At 37.9% G+C, this 26,800-nt stretch overlaps 1 protein-coding gene across 4 annotated transcripts; it reads left to right on the top strand.

Moving 5' to 3' along the window:
- The first annotated feature begins 4,468 nt into the window (after positions 1-4,468).
- On the top strand, positions 4,469-26,787 carry ZNF322 (zinc finger protein 322). 4 transcript variants are annotated; one of them, XR_004266245.1, is made up of 6 exons: positions 4,469-4,777; positions 5,617-5,705; positions 18,460-18,529; positions 22,390-24,555; positions 25,532-25,597; positions 26,542-26,787. XR_004266245.1 is itself a non-coding variant. In XM_032271834.1 (4 exons), the coding sequence occupies exon 4, from the start codon at positions 22,556-22,558 to the stop codon at positions 23,762-23,764; it is 1,209 nt and encodes a 402-aa protein (XP_032127725.1). In that variant the 5' UTR covers positions 4,469-4,777; positions 5,617-5,705; positions 18,460-18,529; positions 22,390-22,555; the 3' UTR covers positions 23,765-26,787. The 4 variants fall into 4 exon arrangements, 1 of the variants encoding a protein (XP_032127725.1); XR_004266243.1 differs by having other exon boundaries at positions 25,532-26,787; XR_004266244.1 differs by having other exon boundaries at positions 22,390-25,597.
- The last annotated feature ends 13 nt before the right edge of the window (positions 26,788-26,800 follow it).

The following is a 26,800-nucleotide window of genomic DNA, read 5'->3' as shown; positions in this document are numbered from 1 at the left end:
TTGCTGCCACCATGTGAAGAAGGGCATGTTTGCTTCCCATTCTGCCATGATTGTAAGTTCCTGAGGCCTCCCTAGCCATCCTGAACTGTGAGTCAATTAAATCTCTTTCCTTGATAAGTTACCAAATCTCAGGTATGTCTTTATTAGCAGCATGAGAATAGACTTACACAGGTCCCATGCTTAACTCTCAAAGTTTATATCCCTCTCCTCCTACACTTGAACTCATATTAAACTATTTTTAACTTCCCCCTAAAAATGAAATTTGTGTCTTAGTTTAATCACGTCTGTGACTTAACTTCAACTCCTAAAATGATTTCGATTCTCTCTCCCTGTCTTCCCTTAACTTTCACAAGGATAACTATTACATATTCTTCAAAAACCTATATATGATTTTCATTGTCTATAACGCTTTCCCCAGCCTGAAGCCTATGTTAGATTTTCTTACTATGAGGTCCATGCAACCGTCCATAGCACTTTCCAGGCTGTATTGCAGTGTTTATATATAAAAATTCCTTCTTGGCATTTCTTGGAAAATTTATAATTTTCTAAATCCTGACAACAATCAGTCAAGAAAGTAGGAAAATGGCAAAAGTGTAATTAAAATTCTGCACAGGCAGAATAATGCCCCCTCCAAAATATTCATATTTTAATCCTTGGAACCTGTGAATATATTACTTTGCATGGCAAAAATGACTTTGCAGATGTGATTAGAGATTTGAGATAGAAAGATTATCCTGGGTTATCCAGGTGAGCCTAATTTAATCACATGAATCCTTAAAAGTAAACAACCTTTCTCTGCTGTTTCAGAGAGCATTGGAATGACAGAGGATTAGAGAGAAGTGGCATGAGAAGGAACTGATCTTTAACTGCCTGTCTGGAAGACAAAAAAGGGTCATAAGCCAAGGAATGTAGGAATCCTAGAAGCTGGAAAGAGTAAGGAAACAGATTCTCCAAAAGGGAAACATGCTACCAACATAATGAAACCAGGTTAAACTTCTGACCACAGAACTTTGAGATAATACATTTATTAATATATTGTTTAATACACTAAGTTGTGGTAATTTGTTACAGCAACGACAAAAAACTAATTCACTCTTCTCTTAGGGAAGGGGTCCCCAACCTTCAAGGCGCAGACTAGTACTGATGTGCGGCCCGTCATAGCAGGTGGTGAGTGGCAGGCAACCAAGCATTACCACCTGCGCTCCACCTCCTGTCAGATCAGATTCTCATAGGAACTCGAACCCTATTATGAACCGGACATGCGAGGGATCTAGGTTGTGTGCTCCTTATGAGAATCTAATGCTTGACGATCTGAGGTGGAACAGTTTCATCCCAAAACCACCTTACCCCACCAGTCTATGGAAATATTGTCTTCCATGAAATTGGTCCCTGGTCTCAAAAAGGTTGGCGACTGCTGTCTTAGGGTATAGAGTCCTATCTGTCTTTTGAACTGCTGCTTCTCTCTTCCAAAGCAATCTGGGGGCATGATTTCTGACACCTACAAAATCCCTTGGTGAGAGTCTGCCGCTCACCAAATGAATAAATTTAAACCGCCCCAATTGTGTTTCAGAATGTGTACCTAGATTTTTGGCTAGCTTGACGTTAAGGTACTATATGGTTGCCCTCCAAAAACAAGAGCCACCCATGTCTTACAAAACAATTCCATTGAACCAGAAGTTATTTTTTAACTATGTTTTATCTGCTTTTTGTTTTTATTTTCTACTTTTTTCTTTCACTTGCAAAAGTTTCTCCCATTTGTTTTGAGAGCTTCTGTTATCTTACACACATCAACAAATAGTTGTTGATTGATAAACTGACAATATGCTTTCTGTTAACTGAAAGATATTGTTCTTCAGCTGCAGAAGAGGAGGGACTATACGCGGCTATACAAGGTTTTACTTGCTTATTTGAGCTGATAATGAATTTTTTTAAACTACCTTCTCTAAATCAAAACCTGAGTCTACATGACTCGCTGGGCAGGATTTACAGAAAATGTCGTATTGACTAGGATGCAGAGCTGAGGAGTATAAAAGGTACTGCACAATGAGGCTTACAGATTTAACCCACTCAGGTCCTTTCACTACTATGGTGGGTAATCTCAGAAAGATTCAGTCTATTCAGGGACTATGCTTTAGGGTCACCTAAACTTCCTCCTGGTTTACCTTCCTCAGCTTATGTCTGTCCCCTTGAGGCTGGCCCTCCAAGTCTATCTGGTTGAGGATGAACTGAATGAAAGGAATCCTGGGAAATAGAAAAAGACAAACCTGAAAGTAAATGAAAAAGATAAAATCAAGAGACAGAGACAAAGACAAAACAAAGGACTCAGAAAGAAGTCTCCATGTTTTCGCACTTATTTGGCATCTAAGGGCTCAGAAAAGTTTGGATCCAAAAAGAGGCAGAGCGCATGATTCCCCTTAGAGCAGCACTTCCAAAGCTTTTTGGCACCAGGCACCAGTTTTGTGGAAGACAGATTTTCCACAGACGGTGGAGGGGATGGTTTGGGGATGATTCAAGCACGTTACATTTATTGTGCACTTTATTTCTATTATTATTACATTGTAATATATAATTACATTATTATAGAACTCATAATGTAGAATCACGGGGATTCTGAGGTTGTCTTCGGGCAACTAGACTAGACTCATTGGGCGAGATTTACATAAAATGTCTCATTAACTAGGATACAGAGTCTATGAGTATAAGAGGCACAGCACAGTGAGGCTTACGGATGTCACTCAAATACTCATCTGGGGGTGATGGGAGACAGTGACAGGTCGTCAGACACTAGATTCTCATGAGGAGCAGGCAATCTGATGTCTTGCATGAGCAGTTCACGATAAGGTTCGCGCTCCTATGAGAATCTAATGCCGCTGCTAATCTGACACGAGGTGGACCTCAGGCGTAATGCGTGTGATGGGGAGCAGCTGGAAATACAGATGGACGCTTCACTCATTCGCCCGTCATTCACCTCCTACTCTATAGCCCAGTTCTGAACAAGCAACGAACCGGAACGTGACCTGGGGGTTGGGGACTCCTGCTTTAGTGAGTTTTTTTTTTCTTTTATTAAGACAGGGTCTTGCTCGGTCACCCAGGCTGAAGTGTAGTAGTATAATCTGAGCTCACTGCAGCCTTAACTTCCCAGAGGACGCCAATGATCCTCCCACAACCTCCTGAGTTGCTGGGATCACAGTACGCACCACCACGTCTGACTAATTTTTGTATTTTTGCTCGAGATAAGGTTTCACCATGCAGCCTAGGCTAATCTTGAGCTGGTCTCAAACTCCTGAGCTCAAGCTATCCATTGCCTTGGCCTCCCAAAGTGCTGGGATTACAGGTGTGAGCCACTATGCCAGGCCTAGAACATTTTTTTTTTTTTTTGAAACCCTGTCTCTACTAAAAATACAAAATTAGCTGGGCTTGTAGAACTAACATTTTAATGAGTACCTATTACATGCCTAGTCACTGTGATGGTCCCTTTGCATTTATTACTACATTTCATTCTTAGCTCAGGGAGGAAGGTATTGTCTTATGAACTTGTAACAGCCAAGACGGAAAGACAAAATAGACCTTTGTAAAACAGATAAGCTAGAGAACTGAACAGGAAACACAAAAAGGCAACCAGGTATTATTTGGGAAAAGGAAGAATGGTGAATAGCCAGACAGATTCAATGTATGAGAGAAAAGGTAAATTAAGAAGAGATGGGCTCACACCTGTAATCCCAGCACTTTGGGAAGCCAAGGCAGATGGATCACTTGAGGTCACGAGTTCAAGACCAGCCTGGCCAACATGGTGAAACCCTGTTCTCTACTATAACTACAAAAATTAGCCGGGCATGGTGGTGCACAACTATGGTCCCAGCTTCTCGGGAGGCTGAGGCAGGAGAATTGCTCAGACTCAGGAGGCAGAGGCTGCAGTGAGCTGAAATGGGGCCACTGCACTCCAGCCCAACACTAGGTGATTTACTCTTAGCTGATTCCAAATCAGAAACTGATGCAAGAACTGGGAAACCTCCCACAGTACTTTCTCTCGCTGCTGTTTTCTCCAATCACACAAGGCCACCACTTGCAAAAGCATTTCTTCCATCTCGCTGGCCACATCTTCGTGGGTGACAGCACCGCCACTGTGCTTCAGAATCCTCTCTCTTCCAGATCTTTCCAGGTGCTTCTTTCAAGGTAGGCGGCATCCAATCTTTGTGACTCTACTCCTGGTTTGAGTCCTCGGTTAACAGCCTTGGGGAAACTGTAACATAAACCGCAACGCTGTTGGTGCCGTTTATTCCTAGACAAGCTGGTAACGGCGGCCTCTCCCCACACGCTGCCTTCCACTGCGCCAGCAAGTCCCCCTCCCACCACCGCGCGGAGGGCCCGCACAGCGCAGGCGCCCCGGGCCCCGCCCCTTTCCGAAGACTCGGCTCCTATTGGCCCAGGGGCCGGGGCTGGAACGCCCTAGTGGCCGGAGAGGGGTGATCACGTGACCTGCGGGGGTGGGGCTGCGCCGGCCTCTTCCCAGCCCGCTTGAAAGGGTTTGCGTAGGCGCCTTGTCTGCCCTTAAAGCGCTCAGTGGGCGGCCGGGCCCAACTGCTCTCGTCCAGACGCACGACGGGAGTTGCTCCTAGCTCTCGTGCGTCCCGGGTTCGCTTTTCTTTCCTTTCCGAAGCCTGGCCCTTAGATCCACCACCGCGGAGTCTGCGGCCGCCAGGAAGCCCAGATCCGAGTGTCCGGAGACTAACCGGAAGTGCTGTCCCCAGGCCTAGGGGCGGCGCCGGCGGCTGCCTGGGTAAGCGCGGCCTGCGGGGCCCAGGGGTGGGATGGGGGCGCGGCGGGACCCCAGACCCTGGGCCGCAGTCGAGTGGGAGCAGCCCCTGTTCCTGGACACGAAGCATGGTCTGGTTCCCACCTGACGGCGGACGGAGGACTGAATGATGGTCAGTGAAAAGTTGAAGGAAGAGAACGTTAGTACGGTAGTTCCTAGAAGTAATAATAGTGAACACTGCAAGGCACTTTTCAAAGCCATAGATATCTTTCATATATATCGAGGAAAAAAAAGGACGTTGAATGGGTTTTTCTCTCCATCTTCAGTGCAGAAATTAGTTATGTTGCAGTTGAGTCTATTTGCAGAAGTATCTGGTTTGTTTAATCTTTCTATAAGCATTTCTTTTTGGAAAACGGAATTACATATAATTTTATATTAAGTACATTTATCACATTCACTTTGGGGTTTGACGGGCACCAGTTTTCTATTATTATATCTATTACTACAATGTGTCTTTGACCTTAGAAGATGAGATAATACCAACAAAAACAATTCGCAGAAGGAGAAAAAACAAACAAGGGAAACGAGGCTTAAGGCTTTGTTGTGAAGTTACAGTTAGTAATTATTCAGAAAGATTCTTGACATTTTGTCTAGAACTAGTCGGAACTGATGGCTACCAGCGGTAGGTACTTCCTGCAGGAGAAACAACGTAAGCAAAGATGGGAAGAAGTAAGCTATGGTTGGTTGAAGGATGCTCACTAGAATGGAGAGGAAATGGGATCAGTTTTCTAGGCCAGCTCTGGAAAAATTATGAATTATAAATTTCACAAGGTCATTGTCTGTATTTCTGATTTTTCCTCTAGGAGATGGTAGAACTGACTGTTGTGAATAGTTCTGGACTAGGGACCTTTTGAAACCAAAAGGAAGATGGTCTTGAGTCTTTCTTGTTATGGTAAGTGGCGTACAGGCTCTGTGTTTCTGTATAAATGTGGATGGGGCATGGGGTGGGGCAGGCTGAAAGACAGGAAAGTGTGGGAGAAGATATATGGAAAAGAAGAGAATGGCCCTTTCTTAGCTTCTAAGACAGCAGAGTGATAAAACTGGACCGTATCCTACCAATTTAAGGTTATTTTCTACTCCTTTTCAACATGCATGCATATTCATGTTAGGCTTGCAGTAATTGCTTCTTGATTTGTAGCACAAAGAGGTGGTATGTCTAATGCTTAGGCAGGCTCTGGAGTCAGAAGAGAGATATTTAAATACTGGCTGTGCTACTAACTATTTGTAAGTTGTTGGGTGATTATCTAACTGCAGTAAGCATCAGGTTTTCTACCTGTAAGATCCAAATATATGTATTAATAAAGCTATTTTATAGGGTCCTTGGGAGGACCAAATGAGATAATCCATGCAATCAATGAAAATAAATGAGAAATTTCCAAGCCTAAGGCCTATAAACACTATCTAATTTTAAATAATGCTTTACTGTCTCTTGATCCCATAAACCCTTTAACTATAAGGATAACTATGAACTCTCAAGTTGTATGAATTAGCCTGTTTGCTTGGACTTTTGTTGTGTTCCAGCTTATTCCTTTCATTTCTACCCTAGCAGCAAAGTGTACTAATCTCTTCCTAGGATGGGGCAAGAGAAGCATTCTAGAGGAGGGTACCTTGGAGCTAACACTTGAAAAATGTATTTGGGTTTGCCAGAGGAACCACCTAGGGCTAGTGGTCTAGTCTGTTGTATCGCTACTGGGGGTCCAAGGATGATGGTCAGGCCTGTTTGTTCTGATATTTGTTCATGCTTTTCATTTATTCCACAAATGTACTGCAGGTACTAGGGATATTATAGTAAACAAAAGACTAAGTCCTAACCCTAATAGAAGTTATATTTTAGTAAAAAGACAAACAAATGAACAAATATAAAATGTATATAAATGCGTATCACAAAGTTGAATGGTGATAAGGACTATGGAGAGAAATAAAATGGGATAAAGCAACACAGGCTGTTTTAGATAACGTAGTCAGGGTATGCTTCTTTTTGAGGAAGTAATCTTCAGGCAGAGACTTGAATCAAATATACATACACAGTTGAATATACATAGTCCCAGTATTATGTTAAAGAGGTATTTTTTTCCTTTTCTGGGTAGTTGTTTATTTGAAACACAGATTCATTTGTTTTCATGCTTTTCTCCTCCATCTTGTCTATTTAGTTCATTCATTCTTTTATTGAATATGTAAATGTAACTTAATTCTAAAAGTGAAAATATGTGTGTCTGTATATTCAAAAACATATTCTTAGAGAAATGTTACTCTTTCTCCTCCACCCAATTCTGTTTTTCTGTGCTGTCAATTTTTATCTGCCTTGTAATGATAACCAGTCTCATTGGTTTCTTGTTTGTTTGGACAAGTGGAGAAATACATATAACTTTTTATTTTGACTTTCTTACACAAAATGCAACATAGTTTTTTACACTTTGCTTTTTAAAATTTATAATTTATCCTGGAAATCATTCCACATCAGTTGATAAAGATTTTCCTCATTCTCTTTTACAGTTGGATAGTGCTCCATTATATGTTGATGTACTATAGTTTATTCACCACTTTCTTATATACAGATATTTACGTTACTTTAAATATTTTCCCCTTACAAACATTACTACAATGAGTAATCTTATGCTTGTATATTTTCATGTTATTGGAAGTGAATCTTCAGAGTCCATTTCTAGAAATGGGATTGCTGGATCAAAAGTAAATGTGTATTAGTTTTGTTACATATCACCACATTCCCCTCCAGAGGAGACTATCAATTTGCATTCCCTCCAGCAACATGTGAGTGTGTTTGTTTCTTTACAGTGTTGACAGTAAAATGAATTGTCATACATTTTCATGTGTGGCGATTTAATTGGCGAGAACTGGTATTTCATGTACATTTAAAAAAGTATTTCATTTTTTTATAGACTTTATTTTTTAGAGAACTTTTAGGTTCATAACAAAATTGAGCAAAAAATACAGAAAGTACCCATATATTCTCTACCGCTCCCTTTACCGTAGCACATGCACATACCACACACACAGCACACACAGCATCATCCACTGTTAATATCTTCAACAGAGCAATACATTTCTTACAGTTAATGAACTTAAGTTGACACATGATTATCACCAAACTCCATAGGCTACATTAGGTTTCACTCTATGTTGTACATTCTGTGGGGTATCTGACATAATAGTATCATATAGACAGTTGGTATGATACTCTTATGGTAGTATTGCCCTAAAAATCCTCTGTGCTTTGTCTGCTCATTCCTCCCTACTCAATAATTCATGACAACCATTTTTCTTTTTTACTGATTTCATAGTTTTGCCTTTTCAGAATGTCACATAGCTGGAATCATAGAGTATGCACCTTTTTTAGGTTGGCCTCTTTCACTTTGCAATACGTAAATTTAAAGTTTCTTCATTTGTTTTCATGCCATAGTAGCTCATTTCTTTTTAGTGCTGAATAATACTCTATCTGGATGTACCACAGTTTATTATCCATTCACCAATTGAAAGACTTCTTTGTTGCTTCCAAGTTTGGGCAATTATGGATAAAGCTGCTATAAACATTTGTGTATAGGTTTTTGTGTGGACATGAGTTTTCAGCTCATTTGGGTAAATACCAACGAATGTGATTGCTGGATTGTATGGTAAGAGTATGTTTAATTTTACAAGAAACTACCAGACTCTTCCAAAGTGGCTGCACCATTTTGCATTCCCACCAGCAGTGAATGAGAGTTGCTATTGCTCCACATCCCCACCAGTATTTGATGTTGTCAGTGTTTGGATTTTGTGTAATCTAATGAATATGTAGTAATACCTCATTGTTTTAATTTGCATTTTCCTAGTGACATGTTGTTGGACATCTTTTCATATGTTTATTTGCCATTTGTATATCTTTGGTGATCATGTCTTTCATGACTTGCCAGTTTTTTAAACTGGTTTGTTTTCTTGTTGACTTTTAAGGGTATATGTGTATTTTTGTGTATTTGGGAGATTTTTTAATGTTTGGAATAACAGATGTTATTTATCAGATGAGTCTTCTGTAAATATTTTCACCCAGTCTGTGGCTTGCCTTCTCATTCTTTAGGCAGTTTCTTTCATAGAGCAGACATTTTTTATTTTAATGAAGTCCAACTTACCAATTTTCCTCCATGGATCATGCCTTTGATGTTATATCTAAAAAGTCATTGTCAGGCCAGGAGTGGTGGCTAACGCCTGTAATCCCAGCACTTTGGGAGGCCAAGGTAGGCAGATCAGAAGTTCAATACTAGACTGAGCAACATGGTAAAACCCTCATCTCTACCAAAAATACAAAAAATTAGCCTGAAGTAGTGGCACGTGCCTGTGATCCCAGCTACTCAGAAGGCTGAGGTGGGAGGATCACTTGATCCTGGGAGGCAGAGGTTGCAGTGAGTTGAGATCACACCACTGCACTCCAGCCTAGGTAACAGAGCAAGACCCCATCCCCCAAAAATAAATAAAAAATAAAAAGTCATTGCTATACCCAAGGTCATCTAGATTTCCTGCTATGTTATCTTCTAGGAGTTTTATAGTTTTGTGTTTTATACTAGTATCTAGTCGATTTGGGGTTTGTAAATTTTTTTTTAATTGAGAAGTGAAATATGTTTGTATTTATGGTGTAGATATATGGTCTTGATATATGTATACATTGTAGAATGGCTAAATCAAGCCATTTAACATGTATTACCTCACGTACCATTTTTTTGTGTGTGTGGTGAGAACATACTTAAATTCTATTCTCAGTGATTTTCAAATATGCATTGTATTTTTATTAGCTATAATCACCATAATGTAGAACTCTAGAACTTACCTGTTAGAGTAGAACTCTAGGACTTATTCCTCCTGTTTAACTGAAATTTCGTATCCTTGGACCAATATTTTCCCAACCCCACTACTCCTCAGCCTCTGGTAACCACCGTTTTACCATCTGTTTCTGAGTTAGACTGTTTTATACCCCATATGTAAGTGAGATTATGTGGTATTCATCTTTCTGTGTCTATCTTATTTCACTTAACATAATGTCCTCCAAGTTCATTTATGTTGATGTGAATGACAGGACTTTCTTTTTCTTTCTTTTTTTTTTTTTTTTGCATGTGAATGTGTAGTTACGTCACCATATGTTGAAAAGACTTATCTTTTCTGCATTGTATCCGTTGCCTTTGTTCCTTTGCCAAAGATCAGCTGACCGTATTTATATGGGTATATTTTTGGACTCTATTCTGTTTGATTTACCTATTTGTCTGTTCTTTCACCATGCTTTTGTGATTACTATAGCTGTAGTCTTGGAGCTTCAAGTAGTATAGTAAGTGTTGAGGTTAGGTAATGTCAGTCCTCCAACTTTGTTCTTTGCTTCAGCATTATGATAGCTAATCTAGGTCTTTCACCTCTTCGTATAAACTTTGTATCAATATGTCAGTATTCACAAGATTAGTTACTGGGATTGTGTTGAATCTGTAGTACAAGTTGGGAAGAATTGACTTGATAGTATTGAATCTTCTTATCCATGGATGTATACTATCCTTCTGTTAGTTCCCTTTTTTATTTCTTTTATCAGAGGTTTTTAGTTTTCCTTATATAAATTATAAACATATTTGGTTAGATTTATACTTGAGGTGTTTCATTCGTTTTAGAGTGCTAATGTAAATGGTATTGTGTTTTTAATTTCAAATTTCACTCTTTCATTGCTGATACCAAGAAAAATAATTGATTTGTATATTAACCCTGTGTTGTGCAACCTTAATTGTAATCAATCGTAGTTCCAGGAGTTTTTTGTTGTTTTTCAGATTTTTACGTATGTGGTCATGTCACTTACAAAGACAGTTGTATTTCTTCCTTCCTAATCTGTATACCTTTTCTTTTTCTTGTGTTATAGCATTATTTATTCCAGTATGATATCGAGAAGCAGTGGTGACAGAGACCATCTTTACCTTGTCTCAGATCTTTGCTGAAAGCTTCTAAGTTTTCACAATTAAGTATGATGTTAGCAGTGGTTTTCTTGTAGTATCAGCTTGACGAAGTTACTCTGTATTCCTAATATCATGTATTTTAATTCGCATTTCTCTAATTATGAGATTGAACAACTTTTCATATGTTTAAGGGACATTTTTATATCTTTTTTTGTGTGAGAATTATCTTTTGCTTATTTTTCTATCAGATTTTTGTTGTTTTCCCTCAATTTTTAAGAGATCTTTATATATTAGGTATATTGGCCCCATATCTCAAATATTGTTACAGATATTTTCTCTCAGTTTGCCCATTGACAGTTGACTTTGTTCATTTCTTTTATATATATATTCTTATATATATATATATATGTATACATATACACACACACATATATATAATGCTTTTATTTTTAGTCAAGTGATCAATCTTACAGATAGAAAATCTTTGGTACCCTAAGATTAAAGTAGAATTCACTTTAGTTTTCTTGTAGTGTCTTACAGTTTCCGTGTATACAGTTAGATCCCTAATCAATTGGGAGTTTATATTGGTGTGTGGTGTGAGGTATAGATGAAATTGTACCCATTTTCATGTGGCTACCTTGATTTTTACCGTTATTTATTAAGAAGTCCCTTTTTGCCCTGGTGAGTTGGGGTGTCATCTTTACTGTGTACTGTCTATGTGTGCTTGTGTCTGTTTCTGGATTTTCTGTTCTATTTGTCCCTTTATCTAATTGTGTTTCAGAACTCTGTTGTTTTCATTTTAGAATTTTTAGAGTTTATTTTAATGTCATGGGTTTAGTTACCTTTCTGTCTTTTCATTGCTTCCTGGCTGTCCTTGTTTGTTGGTTTTTTCAAAGTGAACTTGAGTAGCAACTGTAGCTCAGGCATTGGAGATTTTTCTGTAAAGGGCCAAAAAGTATCTATTTTATTTACACTTCGGAGGCCATCTGGTCTCTACTTAATCTACTCAATTTTGCCTTTCAATATGTTAATGAATAAGTATAATCCTACTTCAGTAAACTTTTATTTAAAAAACAAAAACAGGTAGCAGCCCAGAATTGTCCTGTGGGCCACAGTTTGCTACTCCTCAGTGTAGTTTAATAAAGAAGCTTGTTACTTTTATTGAGATTGCAGTAAGTTTATATATCCTAGGAGGGAACATCTTCATGATGTTGAATTGTTCTATCCAAGAAAAAGGATGTCCTTCCATTTATTCAAGTCTATTTTGGGGTCTCTCAGGAAGGAGAAGGTTTTCCTATGCTTTATTTGGCATGGCTATTTTTTGCTTATTTCTAAGTAGTTTTGTATTGCCACTATTATACAAAGGTTGTTCTCAATCATTGTGTGTTCCAATTATTATTTATGTGTGTTAAAAAAACTGATGGTGTCTCATAGGTGGTTGTTGAACAGCAAGAACACATGGACTCAGAGAGAGGAACATCACACACTGGGGGAAGTTGTCGGGAGTAGGGGAGAGACAGCGAGGGGTGGGGAGGGTGGGGAGGGAGGGGAAGGTGGGGAGGGATAACATGGGGAGAAATGCCAGATATAGTATGCACCTAAAGTAAAATAAATACATTTTTTAAAAATCAGAAAAAAAAAACAACTCATGGTGTCTGTGTGTGAATTTTATATCCTGCTACCATACTGAATTCCTTTATCATTTGAATTAGTTTTAGCATTGGTTCTTTCTAGGATTTTCTAATTATGCTATTAAATCACCTCCACATAGAGATAGTTTTACTTTTTTCACACCTCTAATTGATTTTTCTAATTGCATTGATTAATACTTCCAGGTCAGTGATTGAAAAGAGAAGTAGTATTGGCCATCCTGCCTTGTTCCTGATCTTAGTAAAAATTATTGTAGTTTTTCTAACTTAAGGTACTGGATGAAGGAATGTATGTCTATTAATTCCTACTTTCTTGAATGTTTTTATCCAGAATAGATGTTGATTTCTGCTGCGACTTATTTCATCATCTGTGGAGATAATTATATTATTTTTCTACATAGGTCTGTTCATATGGGGTACTATATTTACATGGAGTTCCTCATATTGAAAGATAGTCTAATTTTGAACCAGTTTTGCATTCTTTAGATAACTTCCACATGGTCATGGTATATTATTTTCTTAATGTGGTACTGATTTTTGTTAGTATTTCTCACATTAATAAAAAAAAAATTAGCCAGGCATAGTGGTGTGCACCTGTAGTTCCAGCTATTCAGGAAGCTGAGCGAGGAGACTTGCTTGAGCCTAGGAGCTTGAGGCTACAGTGGGCTGTGATTGTGCCAACCCAGGCATCGGAGCAAGACCCGGCCTCTTAAAAAAAAAAAAAAACACTGATAGTGGACTTTAAAATTTTTTCAGACTCTCTTCATCAGTTTTAGTTATCAGTGCTATTCTTGTTTCACAAAAACAATTAGGAAGTTGTTCCTTGTTTTCAGTGCTCGGAAACATTTATGAAGCAGTCTTATTTATTTGGTCTGTGTAGGTTTGTAGAATTCTTTTGTGAAACAATCTGGGCCTAGTGCTTTTATGGAATGATTCCTTTATAACTTCTGTTTTTTCTCTGCAAATTGGTGTTTTAAAACTTTATATTTTTAGTGGAGTCAACTATAATAAATTGTGTTTCATAACGAAACACTTGTAATCCCAGCACTTTGAGAGGCTGAGGCAGATGGATCACCTGAGGTCAGGAGTTCAAGACCAGCCTGGCCAACATGGTGAAACCCTGTCTCTATTTAAAAAAAAAAAAAAGAAACACTTATTTTGTAGTTAATCATTTTTATATTATATAGAGATTTGCAAAGTGGTTCTCATGTATGCGTGTGTTTTCTTTTTGGTGGTTATTCTTTCTTGTCATGTCTTATTTTGTAAATGTGTGCTTTCTCTCTTCTTTTCTTCATTACCTAGTGGTTTATCTGTTTCTTGAAGTTTTACAAAATAAGTATGATTTTGATTTATCATTAGATTTACTATTTTTGTGTTCTCTAGTTCATTGATTTCTCCTTTTATCTATTTTTGTTATTAGTTATTTTGATCTTTTTCCATTAAAAAGAAAATAGAGACAGTATCTTGCTATGTTGCCCAGGCTGGTCTTGGAACTCCTGGGCTCAAGCGATCCTACTGCCTTGGCCTCCCAAAGCACTGGGATTATAGGCATGAGCTAACATACCTATTTATGTATGTGTGTATGCATGTGTGTATGTATGTATGTATTAAAATAGAAACGGGGTCTCATTATGTTGCCCAGGCTGTTCTTGAACTTCTGGGCTCAATTGAAATTTATTTTTTTCTTAGCCTTTGATCTAAGAATTTAATTTGTTAATTTTAATTCTTCTATTTTTATACATTAAATAAATAAAAGCATAAACACTTTTTAAATCACTGCTTTAAATGCATCTCATAGCTTGTAATATATAATGTTTTCAGTTATTAATACTTAGAAATTTTGTTAAATTTTTTATTGCCCCTTTTACTGAAGAGTTAATAGTTTATTTTCCCCCATTTGAAAGCACATTTTGTTATTTGATATTTTAATAAATTTCTAGTTTTGCTGCAGATTGTTTCTTGGAAAGTTTCTTAATGAGAATTAATGATGATTTCTTTATGATGTAATATATCACATATTTTTGGAAATGATGCTGTGTGCTTGAAAAGAATGTGTACTTATCAGGGCTAAGGTTTAATATATATTAATAAGATTTACTTATTAATTAGGTTATTTAGGCCTTTTGCATCATTACTTATTCTTGGTACAGTTTGTCTTTTATTGAGAGTGGTATGTTAAGCTTTCCTATTATTAATATTTTCATCTCTGTTTCTTTGTATCTATATCTCTGTTTTTGCTTTGTAAATGTGCCTGCTTTGTAGCGTGATGCATAGAAAACCATGACTTTAGTGTAGCTTTGAAAGTATTATTACATTTAATGCTTTTGGCTTGAACTCTGCTTTGCCTGATAGCAGGATCAAAAGCCCTACTTTTATTGTTTCTGTTTGCCTAGTATTCCTTTTCCCTCCTCCTTATTTTTGGTCTGTCTGAATCATTTTGCTTTAGGTATCTCCTGTATTAAGCATATAGTTAGGTCTTGCCTGTAAGCCAAAGTGAAAATCTCTTTATTTTAATAGGTGTGTTAACCTCATTTATATTTATATAGTACAATTTAAATTATGTAATGTATATATTAAATTATATAATATATTTATATAAATGAGGTTAAAATCAATATATGTTTACATATATTGATACAGTTGATATTTGGTTTTAACAATGTCATATTATTTGTTATAATTGTATTTTGTTACATTTTTTTCCTACATGATAGATTTTTCACAGCTCTTTTCACAACTGTCTTTTTTCAATGTTTGATTTTTGTTTTATTAGCTACTTTTGTACTTAGATTTATTTATTTTATTTTTTGAGATGGAGTTTTGCTCTTGTTGCCCAGGCTGGGGTGCAGTGGCACCATCTTGGCTTACCATAACCTCCACCTCCCAGGTTCAAGCAATTCTCCTGCCTCAGCCTCCAGAGTAGCTGGGAATACAGGCATGCACCATCACCCCCTGCTAATTCTGTATTTTTAGTAGAGATTGGGTATCTCCTTGTTGGTCAGGCTAGTCTCAGACTCCTGACCCCAGATGAGCTGCCCTCTTCCACCTCCCAAAGTGCTGGGATTACAGGCATGAGCCACTACGCCTAGCTGTACCTAGATCTTTTTTAATGCTTTTAGAGAAAAAAATAAATTTCTATGTTTAACCTTTAATTACCTGGTTTTTAAGAGTTTTAAATTGTTTTCTTTTCTAAAAGGCCATTGTAGCTTCAGATCATTTTTTAGTTTAATAGTATCCTTTAACTCCCACCTGCCATTAATACAATATAGTAATCCCACCTTATTCATGGGGGATATGTTCCAAGATTCCCAGTGTATACCTAAAGCTGCAGATAGTACTGAACCCTAAATGGTTTTTTTATATATATACATACATATCCGTGATAAAGTTTTTTGTACTTAGGGTGGGTTTTTCTTTCTGACGATGAATTTTATTTAGGTCAATCTTGCCCACTGCTAGCTCTCTTCTCTTTACCCAATGTTCTCAGATTGTCCTTGCTTTCATTGATAGCTTATGGCTAGAATGTGAGAGATAGCTATATGGGATTTGGTGACAGTGTAGGCTTTGTATAGTACATTTGTTCTTCTTAATTCTTTTTTTTTTTTTTTTTTAATTTAAGTTTTGGAGTGCGTGCGCCGAACGTGCAGGTTTGTTACATAGGTACACATGTGCCTTGGTGGTTTGCTGTATCCATCCCCCCCATCATTTACATTAGGTATTTCTCCTAACGTTATCCCTCTACAATCCTCCCACCCTCTGCTAGCCCTCCCCTAGCTCACCTAACCCCCTACAGGCCCCACTGTGTGACGTTCCCCTCCCTGTGTCCATGTGTTGTCATTGTTCAACACCCACTTATGAGTGAGAACATGCAGTGTTTGGTTTTCTGTTCCTGCGTCACTCTGCTGAGAATGATGGTTTCCAGCTTCATTCATATCCCTGCAAAGGACATGAATTCATCCTTTTTATGGCTGTGTAGTATTCCATGGTATATATGTGCCATATTTTCCTTATCCAGCCTATTGTCGATGGGCATTTGGGTTGGTTCCAAGACTTTGCTATTATAAACAATTCTGCAATAAACATTCGTGTGCATATGTCTTTATGATAGAATGTTTTATAATCCTTTGGGTATATACCCAATGATAGGATTGCTGGGTCAAATTATATTTCTGTTTCTAGATCCTTGAGGAATCACCACACTGTCTTCCACAATGGTTGAACTTATTTACACTCCCACCTTTACACTCCCACCGTGTAAAAGTGTTCCTCTTTCTCTACATCCTCTCCAGCATCTGATGTCTCCTGATTATGATCACCATTCTTACTGGTGTGAGATGATACCTCAATGTGGTTTTGATTTGCATTTTTCTGATGACTAGTGATGATGAACTTTTTTTCATATGTTTGTTGGCTGCATAAATGTCTTCTTTTGAAAAGTATCTGTTCATATCCTTTGTCCACTTTTTGATGAGGTTGGTTTTTTTTATTGCAAATTCGTTTAAGTTCTTTGTAGATTCTGGTTATTAGCCCTTTGTCAGATGGGTAGAATGCAAAAATTTTTTCCCATTCTGTGTTGTTATTCTTAATGTTTTTAAAGCATGTGTTGAGAGATTTGGATTTCTGTAGCCACCATTATCTCCTCTGGCTTTGTTTTATTATCACGTTCTTTATATTTCCTCCAGAGATATTTTCTTTTTTTTCCTTTTTTTATATTTAAGTCAGTTTTCTGTCCATTGACTTCCATGGCCAGCCAATTTTAAATAATTGGTGTGCAAACACTGCATGTTCTCATTTATAAGAGGGAGCTGAACAATATGAACACATAGACACAAGGAGGGGAACAACACACACTGGGACTGTAGCAGGATGGAAGGGAGGGAGAACATCAGGAAAAATAGCCAGTGCATGCTGGGCTTGATAACTAGGTGATGGGCTGATAGGTGCAGCACACATTTACATAGGCACACGTTTACTTACGTAACATACCTGCACAGCCTGCACAGGTACCCTGGAACTTCAAAACAAACAAATAAATAAATGATATGAAAGCTTATAGGTTTTCTGAAAAGTCTCACTTGACAATTATATCTTACAACTTCCCTCACTTCTGTGTTTAGGGCTATATTGAGTTCAGGCCCCAGGATACTGATGAGGACCAAAAGGAAAAAAAAAAAAAGTAAAATCCCTGCTGGTTGAATGGCATTTTAAATTCTGGTCTTTCCTGACCTGCATGCTATGGACTTTGCAGAGTTGTCAAATAACTGGGCTGTACATTCTGTCCAGACTTTATAGTTGGATTCATTGGGATAACTTAATTCGTGACACGTGTTTACTCCATCTTACCTGGAACTAGAATCCTAAAATGTCATTTTAATACTGGCAGCTATGAGCTAAGTGCCATAGAGAGCCTCAACTGTATATCCCCATGTGTTATCTGAGTCCAAGTAGTTCCATGTTTGCTTTTGATCCTTAGTAACAGGAAGGTTGTTGAGGGAACTGAAAGTCCCATTAACCTCAGGATAAGGCAGGTGAAAATTTCTAGAGAAAGATATCATTGGTTAAATGTGGACCAACAGCTTCTTTTTGTGCCCCTAATTGACCACCTCCTGGGTTGTTTGTGGTTGAGATATAAATCAACAGGGTGTTATAAATTTTGAATAACCAAAATTGTGATGATTATGTGGGTTCCAGAGGTGGTAATTTTGTTATTTCAAAAATACTTTGTAGTCTATATTATACTTTGGATCAGGACAGCCTGAGTTCCTGTGGGAAAGATAATTCCTTAGTGTTTTCAAAATACCACCGAGATTTAGTGTTAGGAGTCCTTTCCTTCAACGTTGATACAGTTGCGAAGGAAGCTATAGATGATGCAGATGGGTTGTAGATTCTGTATTGTCCTTTTCTCCAAAGAGTCGTATGGGATGATTTAAGACTCTACAGAATTGAATTTAAGGGATTAGATAAGAAAACCCATCTGTTCTTTTTAACTGTAGTTTACTCATTGTTAAGTCCTTTGAGTATAAATGATCTAGTGCTAAACTCTCTCATTTGTGGCTTCTTATCCCTTTCTTGTCTTTGTGTTTTACAGAATGCTATCTTCCTTGAGAAGTCAAAATCTCAGGATCAACAATGTACATTTTCTTCCATCTGGATTCTAGGTAAGCTACAGTTACTTCAGCCTTGACGTGTCCCTTCTATTTCCCAGCCTCCATCTCATCAGAGTAGTTCCCATTCTTTGTGGCATTCAGTCCTTTTATCAGACAAGGAGACAAGTAGAATTTCAATGAGAATTCATTCGTGCACTCAGCAGATGCTTATTAAGCACCAACTTTGTACCTGGCATTACTTTATATGGTAGGGAAAGATCATCAAACAAAACAAACATCCTTGCCATATTTTAGCAATAGACAGTAAACTAAATAAAGTGAATTATACAGTATGTTAGGAGGTGTTAAATGCCATGAAGAAAAGTAAAGCAGACAAGGGGAGTAGTGAATGCTGAGCCATGAAGACTATTTATAACTTTAAACAGGGTGATTAGGATAGGCCTTCCTCAGAAGTGACATCTGAAAAAATATTCTTTGAAGGGATTAGGGGAAATTCATGCACACACCTGGAGGAAGAAAGCTATAGGCAGAAGAAAGAAAGGGCAAAGGCCCTTCGGGGAGTATGTCTGGGACAGCTAGGAAGCCATTGTGGCTGGATTAGAATATGCAAAGAGAAGAATAATATAAAAGGGTGTCGGAGAAGCAGTGACAGGTTAGCTGGGCTGCTCAAGTTGGCCTCTTGGGCTATTGTGAAAGTAAGAAATGAATGGTTTGGACTGGAATGGTAACAACAAAAGCTGGTGAGAAGTGGTTGGATTCTGGATGTGTTTTGAAATGGTGCCAACAAATCTGTTGATGTAAGAGTGCAGGATAACTCCAAGGTTTTAGCCTGAGGAAGTAAAGGACGGATTTGCCATAAACTGAGATGAGGCAGGTGATAGGTGGAATAGATCTGGAATCCAGCCCTGGTATAAGTCCTTTGCTCACTTCCTTTGACTAAAGGCAAGAACAGATACGTGGCATTTAGCTCTGTGAACTCAACGTAATAAAAGGAAATAGGAGTAATGCTTGTGATACTTTAGGCTTTGAAGATTGAGATTGTGACAGTGACAGAGTGTACTCTGGTCTTATAGTCTAAGGAATTCTTCTGTGATACTGTGAAAGTTACCTGAAAGATGTAATTTGGACCAACAGTAATTTCTAGGACAGTTCATAGATCATGGAGATATTGAATATTTGAAATGTAGGATTTATAATCACTGTATTCAGCATAAGCATTTCTGTTTTGTTTAGCTTGTCTGCTTCAGTCTTGACTTCCCTATTCTTGTTAGCCTTGCAGTGCATTTTTCTCCCATTATGTCCCTCTGTGGTCACAATACTACATTTCTTGTCAATCCGTGTTTTGATTCTGAAGAAACTGCCTACTCCCACCTCATTTAGTTCTTTCTCCTATCCCCTAAAACTAAATTTTAGAACAGTTCTGAGTTGACATTTGAAATTATCTTTTTATATTTATAAATAGTTTTTACTTATTACCGTAAAAGTAGCAGTCTCTGTGCCTTTTGCAAGGAAAGCATACTGATTGCTGAATGGAAATTGGAAAACTGCAGTTAACAAATTGATGAAACAGAATGTTATCTGTCATCTCATTACCCAGAGGTAACTATGTTAGTACCATGTCTTTTAGATCCTTTTGAATTCCTGTTTTCTCTGCGGGCAAGTGTTCATTTGTGTTCTGGTCCATTACATTTATGAATATGCTGTATTCAGTGAGCTTTAATATTGTTTCCTTTACAGATAGGCTCCAATCTAATATCTAGTTTCTTAGATACTGGATCTTTTTGATAATCGAAAGAACTGTGTACCTTCTCCCCAGAAAAATGCACATACACTGAACATTTTGCAGTCAATTTCAAAGGTTTCATAAATTACCTAGCAGTCTGTGGATGCCAAGTAAGAACTCCTCTGCTAGGTTTGAGTACCTACTGTGCCAGGCACCATTCTAAGTGTTGGAAACAGTAGTGAATTAAATGAGCCAAAAATCCTTGTCTCTTAGGGGCTTACATTCTATGGAGAAAAACAAAATAGAAAAGGAGTGTTGTTTGTGAGTCAGCTGGGATGGAGGTGTGGTATAGTTTAGAATAGAGTGGTTGGAAATGACCTCACTGAGAATGTGACAATTGAGCAAAGATGTGAATGAGGTGAAAGAGAGAGCCTTGAAGACTCCTGGAGGAAGAACCCTTCAGCCAGGAAGAGATAGCAAGCATAAAGACTCTGAAATGGGGGTGAGTCTGGCTTCTCTGAACAACAGCAAAGACTCAGGGCGACTGGAGTGCAATAAATAAGCAGAGGAAGAGCAGAGAAATGAGTCAAAGTAGTTACTAGGAGTCAGATTTCTTAAGAGCTTGTAGGTTTCTAAGAGGAGCAGTTTTGTGGAGTAGTGAGGATTGAATGTTTGATTGGAGTATGTTCCAGAAACCTTGGAAGACAAAAATTGGAGACAATGAACAGGTTTATTTATTTTGAAGAGTTTTACTGTGGAGAGGAAGAGAGAAATGGGACAACAGCCTGGGTGTGAGGCAGTTGAGAGATTTTCTTGTTGATTATGCTTTTGTTTTTTAGAAGAGAAATAATATTGGAATGGTCCAATAGGAGAGAATAAATTGATAATGCAAGAGAGGGTGGGTAGAATTGCTAGAGTGAAGTTTTTATGAACAAAGGAAGTATTCAGATGGAAAGGCTATCCTTAAACTGAGCAAGGGTAGTTTGTCATCTTCGGCAGCTGAAGGAAAGCTACAGTACATGACCACACTTAGAAGAGTTGGTTGATGTGGTGGGAGCACGTGGAAGGGATTTTGGTTTTTGTGTATGTGTTGTTTTGCTTACTTGCTTCCATTTTTGTAGTAAAATAGGAAGCAGAATTATCAGGTTATAGTGTTAAGGTGATAAATGGGAGGGTCTGAATGTATGAGGGAGAGGGTCAAACATGAAAAGATCACTGAAGAGTTAAGTGTGAAGGATAAGGAAAATGGCTTTCTTTTTCCTTTTGTTTCTGTTCTTTAGTCTATTATTGGTAGTTAAGTGCATTGACACATTAGTCCCTCTGAACTCTCTTGAATCAACCCAACTTTTTTAAAGATACTTGATTCTTTAGGTATTTTTGTATGTGTACATCCCTCTAAATCACAGAATGAGAAGGAAGAAAACTTTTTTACAGCTTTTCACCATGTAAAGAAAAGCCCATTATAAAATCTGTGTTCCAAGCCCAGGCTTTTATCTGTAATCAGTCAAGATTTTTCTTTTTGAGCAAGTTACATGCTTATATGATCATATCAAAGCAGAATCTTAAGCCCCTTTGTCATAATAATAGTGATGGTAAGAGCCAACACAGAAGGCTTGCCAGGAGATTCATAGTGATTTAATATTCCACGGAACCGTGTAAAGTAGTTTCTGTTATTAATCCATTTTACAGATGAGGAAATGAGGCACATGGTGGTTAAGAAACTTCCCTAATACCACCACTAAGAAGAAAGAGTCATCGAAACCTTAGTTTTTTGTCTGGGCACTGGGAATTCTAGTGGTCGTTAACTACCTCTTCCAAACTTTCAGCAAAAGGGACTCCAGAGATAGTCATTCACAGTCCCTTTTGATTTACTTTCTTCATGAGGAGGCATAATAATTATTAGTCCTGTCTTGATTTCTCAGCTGAAGCAAGGAAAGGAGAAGAGCTCTTGTTTTGAAATCACCCAGGTTCATGGAAGGAAGAATTTTTATTTGTACTTTCCCGTATATACTGCTGATCAGTTTTATATTAGCAAAGAGTAAAAGTAAATAACTGATTTCAAGCCATGTATAACCTAGAAGACTTAGGGACTCTGATGCAGAATTTGTCTCATCTGCAGTAATTTTAATTTTGAGAATTCTTTTCTTAGTTGTAGGAATATAAATAATATTTCTACTTTGTCTCACAGGGTTGGAAATATCAAGTAAGGAATTAATGTATATGATGCTGGAAACATGTAGAGGCTAATGACTGAAACACATGTCTCTTCCAAGTTCTTATCAAGAAAATGACTGCGAGGGCAATGATGGGTCAAGAAGACCAGTGGAAAACTCCCTAGGAGAGAGCCATAGAAAATGTTCACTTCAGAAGAGAGATGTAATCAGAGAACTCAAAAAAGGAAAATATATAATGTATGCCCTCGGAAGGGTAAAAAGATTTTTATTCATGTGTGTGAGATTACTCAAATAGATGATCATCTATACCAGTGCCTTGAATGCAAGCAAAACTTCTGTGAAAACTTAGCTCTTATTATGTGTGAGAGAACCTGTACTGGAGAGAAACCTTATAAATGTGATATGTGTGAGAAAACCTTTGTCCAAAGCTCAGATCTTACTTCACACCAGAGGATCCACAATTACGAGAAACCTTATAAATGTAGCAAATGTGAGAAGAGCTTTTGGCACCACTTAGCGCTTTCAGGACATCAGAGAACACATGCAGGTAAAAAATTCTATACATGTGACATTTGTGGCAAGAATTTTGGTCAGAGTTCTGATCTGCTTGTCCACCAGCGAAGCCATACCGGCGAGAAACCGTATCTATGTAGTGAGTGTGATAAATGCTTCAGTAGAAGTACAAACCTCATAAGGCACCGAAGAACTCACACAGGTGAGAAACCATTTAAGTGTCTGGAGTGTGAAAAAGCTTTTAGTGGGAAATCAGATCTTATTAGCCACCAGAGAACTCACACTGGGGAAAGGCCCTACAAATGTAATAAATGTGAGAAAAGTTACCGACACCGTTCAGCCTTCATCGTACATAAAAGAGTTCATACTGGGGAGAAGCCCTATAAGTGTGGTGCCTGTGAAAAATGCTTTGGCCAGAAATCAGACCTTATCGTGCACCAGAGAGTCCACACAGGTGAGAAGCCGTATAAATGCCTGGAATGTATGAGAAGTTTTACTCGGAGTGCCAACCTAATTAGGCACCAGGCAACTCACACACACACTTTTAAATGCCTTGAATATGAGAAAAGTTTTAACTGTAGCTCCGATCTTATTGTACATCAGAGAATTCACATGGAAGAGAAACCACATCAGTGGTCTGCGTGTGAGAATGGCTTCCTCTTAGGTATGGACTTTGTTGCCCAGCAGAAAATGAGAACTCAGACAGAGGAGCTACACTATAAATACACTGTATGTGATAAAAGCTTCCACCAGAGCTCAGCCCTTCTTCAACATCAGACAGTACACATTGGTGAAAAACCGTTTATCTGTAATGTGAGTGACAGAGGTCTTGAGCTTAGCCCTCCCCGTGCATCAGAAGCCTCAGAGTTGTCTTGACCAGGCGAGAAGCTGTAATAACAATATTAAAAATTATTTATGTATCAGAGACTGATTAAGAGGAAGACCCCCTAGGCAAATCTCAGACTTTGCTCAGAGCTCAGAATTCAGTGGGGACCAGAGAGCCTGCAATTGGAAGTATGAGAAATTTTTTGCCCAGAGAGCTGCCCTAACATAACACCTTATCCATCAACTCCAATGAGAAATCTGCAAATGACCAGAGTGTTTGAAAACTTTCCGTCTGAGCTCAAATTTGATCGCAAGAGGATTCATACAAGTGGGAAACCTTACAAATGCACTGAGTGTGAGAGAGCTTTCCAGCAGTGCTCAGCCCTCTTCATCGTAAGAGAATTCACACCGGAGAACAATTTTTAAAATGCCTTCAGTGTCAGTTGTGCTGCAGACAGTATGAACATCTCATTGGCCCTCAGAAAACCCTCCCTGGGGAGAAGTCCCAGCAAGTGTGAAAAAGCTTCTAACAAAACTCTGACTTTTTTGCCCATCAGAGAAGCCATACTGGTGAAAAATTGTATATTTGTCTTGAGTATGGCAAAAGCATTCATTGGAGAGCCTTACTTGGGTTTGCACCCCCAAAAATCCCAATCTGAGTAAAGACTACAAATGTCTGAATGAAGAGTGCTTGTCAGTGATCAGCTCTTGTGGTACATCAGGGAACTCACATAAGTGAAAAAAACCCATAAATACCTTGAGTCTGAGAAAACCTTTTGTAGAATCTCCTGTCTTATCGGGCCCCAGAAACCTCTGTTCTGCAGTGAGAGATTTAATTGTGGGTGAGAATCTGTGTACATATAATATGTATGAGAAAAACTGTTTTCATAGTTAAGTTCACTCATGGTAGAGATGACGTTACATGAAATCAGTATGAAAAATAGTTTTTTAGATGCCCAGAAGCTTGTTCTGGAAGGAGCTAGGGCAGGTCAGAGCAGACCTGATGGGTAACTCAGGTAAAGATACTTTTCTTTTATCTGAACCACTTAATGATTGCTTTACTTTTACTTTTTAAAAAATTCAGAAATCCAATAAAGGAAAGGACTGCAACCTTATGATAGAAGGTGTGGCATGTGTTACTGTTGGGGGAAAGGAGTATATTGACTTTGCCTTGGTTGGTATTTTAATGCTTGTCTAGGATGGGACTAGAGTGTTGATAGTAACATGGCAGTCTTTTTTTTCTTTTTTTTTTTTTTTCCTTTTTTTTTTTTTTGCTGACAGCGAAATGAACTAAGAAGCTAGGGAGGAGCTATCCTAGATCAAAACTAAGATCCCAGATCCCAACTCTCCTAGTAGTTTTCTCTTTGCAGGACCAATCTTACAAAGAGACAGCATACTCCGCTTTTTACTTAGTGTCAGTTGAGGCATACTCTGAAAAGTTATTTCCCCTAAAATAGCTTTCAAATTATTATGGTATTTGAAATTTCAAGTTTAGAAATTCATTTCTTTTTGACTCAAAGTACAAATTTCATATAATGGTTATGATGTTTTTAGTATACGTATTTTTGTGACTTATCTCTTTCAGCAATAGATACCCACAGTCAGCTCCTAGTAAAATGGCTAGAGAAAGACTGAAAGAAAAGTTTATAAATCTGTGTAGGCATAGAGTAAAAACACATAATGATGCATTACTAATATAAGAATAAGGCTTCTTTGATTTTGAGTATCCTAACTCCAAACCTAGTGTTCTTTTCACTCCATTATCCTGCTGTTCATAGCAAACAAGACCCATAATGATACGTCTTTCATTTATTTCAGTTCTGCCAAGGAAAGAGAAAATACCTTTTAATCCCAGGGAAAGGATTGCAATCACCACATTATAAGGTATATATTTGGCGTGGAATGCAGAATTCTAAATGCTAAAAGGGAAAAGTAGTTGGCAGATTCATCAGAGGCCTAAAGATAAGCACTTGTTTCCAGCTTAAAATATAATTAGGATTGTCTTTAGTGATCCCTAAAAATACTATAATTAATCCAGAGATGTCAATGGTCACATCTCAGTTTTTTTCTTCCCTCAGATTAAAAGACATTTAATACGAATATTTCAGATTCCTGTAGTATTTGGGACTTTGTAGACTAGTGAATAGATACTTTGTTGCTAGTCCACATCCTCTGATTTTGGTTTGATTTGTCCTAGCAGATCCCTGAACTTCAGAAAGTGTTGCCATTTGGATTCATGGAGTTGGCGAACTGCTACACTGCTACCTTGTGTATGGCTCTAAGCTTTGATCCTAATAACTGGTTGATGATCGTGATAATATTAGGGCCAGTGAATATAGCTCATAGTGATAAGAAGGAATCTGATTCTAGGGTATTTTTCTTTTAGAAAAATATCTTGGAAGTTTATTTGATCTGACATGTTTTCATAATTTTTAGAAATAGCTCTTGTACCTTGAAAAGTTGCCCAGTATGATAAGACACACAGGATATATTTTTTTCTCTTTAGTGAAAGTCATGCCTATTACTAGTATATGTTTGACATTTGTAATATACTTAAAATAGTATTGGGTGTGAGGCATGGTGGTGATGAAAAGTAGTCCTTATGGCTACTTGTTAGTCATTAGTGAGAGCATGGAGAAGGGGTCCAAGTCAGTATCATTAACAGGGCAATGACTTGACCCTTCTTTCAACTAATCTTACTGGTAGTTGTCTCTAGTTTTTAAGTAAATTAATGATGGACCATCCCTCAAACGAGAACTTTGGGGGTATGCAACAAGGCTGAGGGCTTTTAACTATGGGAGAAAAAGGTATTGGTATTATTCATATAGCATAACCTGAGGTTGGAGAGGACCACTTGGGAGCCTGTTAACCAAAACTAGAAGGTAACTTCTGGGATGGACGGAGGTTCCCTTGAAGCAGTGCCAACCTAAATCTACCTCAGGTAAGTAGTTAGATTAACTTTTTCAAGATTTCAGACCAAACAAGACAACTTGTATTCAGTTGATGTATTCCTATGCTTTAATGTTTTTGTTTGCCCTTAATTCTTAAATAAACATTTGTTCTGAAAAACTCCATTTCTGTCTCCAC

Source organism: Sapajus apella, unplaced genomic scaffold, assembly GCF_009761245.1.
Source record: "Sapajus apella isolate SASKATOON/1434 unplaced genomic scaffold, GSC_monkey_1.0 scaffold251, whole genome shotgun sequence".
Taxonomy (NCBI): domain Eukaryota; kingdom Metazoa; phylum Chordata; class Mammalia; order Primates; family Cebidae; genus Sapajus; species Sapajus apella.
This window is presented reverse-complemented; position numbering and strand designations above follow the sequence as displayed.

Coding starts and splice junctions, on each gene's coding strand:
- ZNF322 (XM_032271834.1), top strand. CDS start 22,556: ATGTTCACTTCAGAAGAGAGATGTAATCAGAGAACTCAAAAAAGGAAA.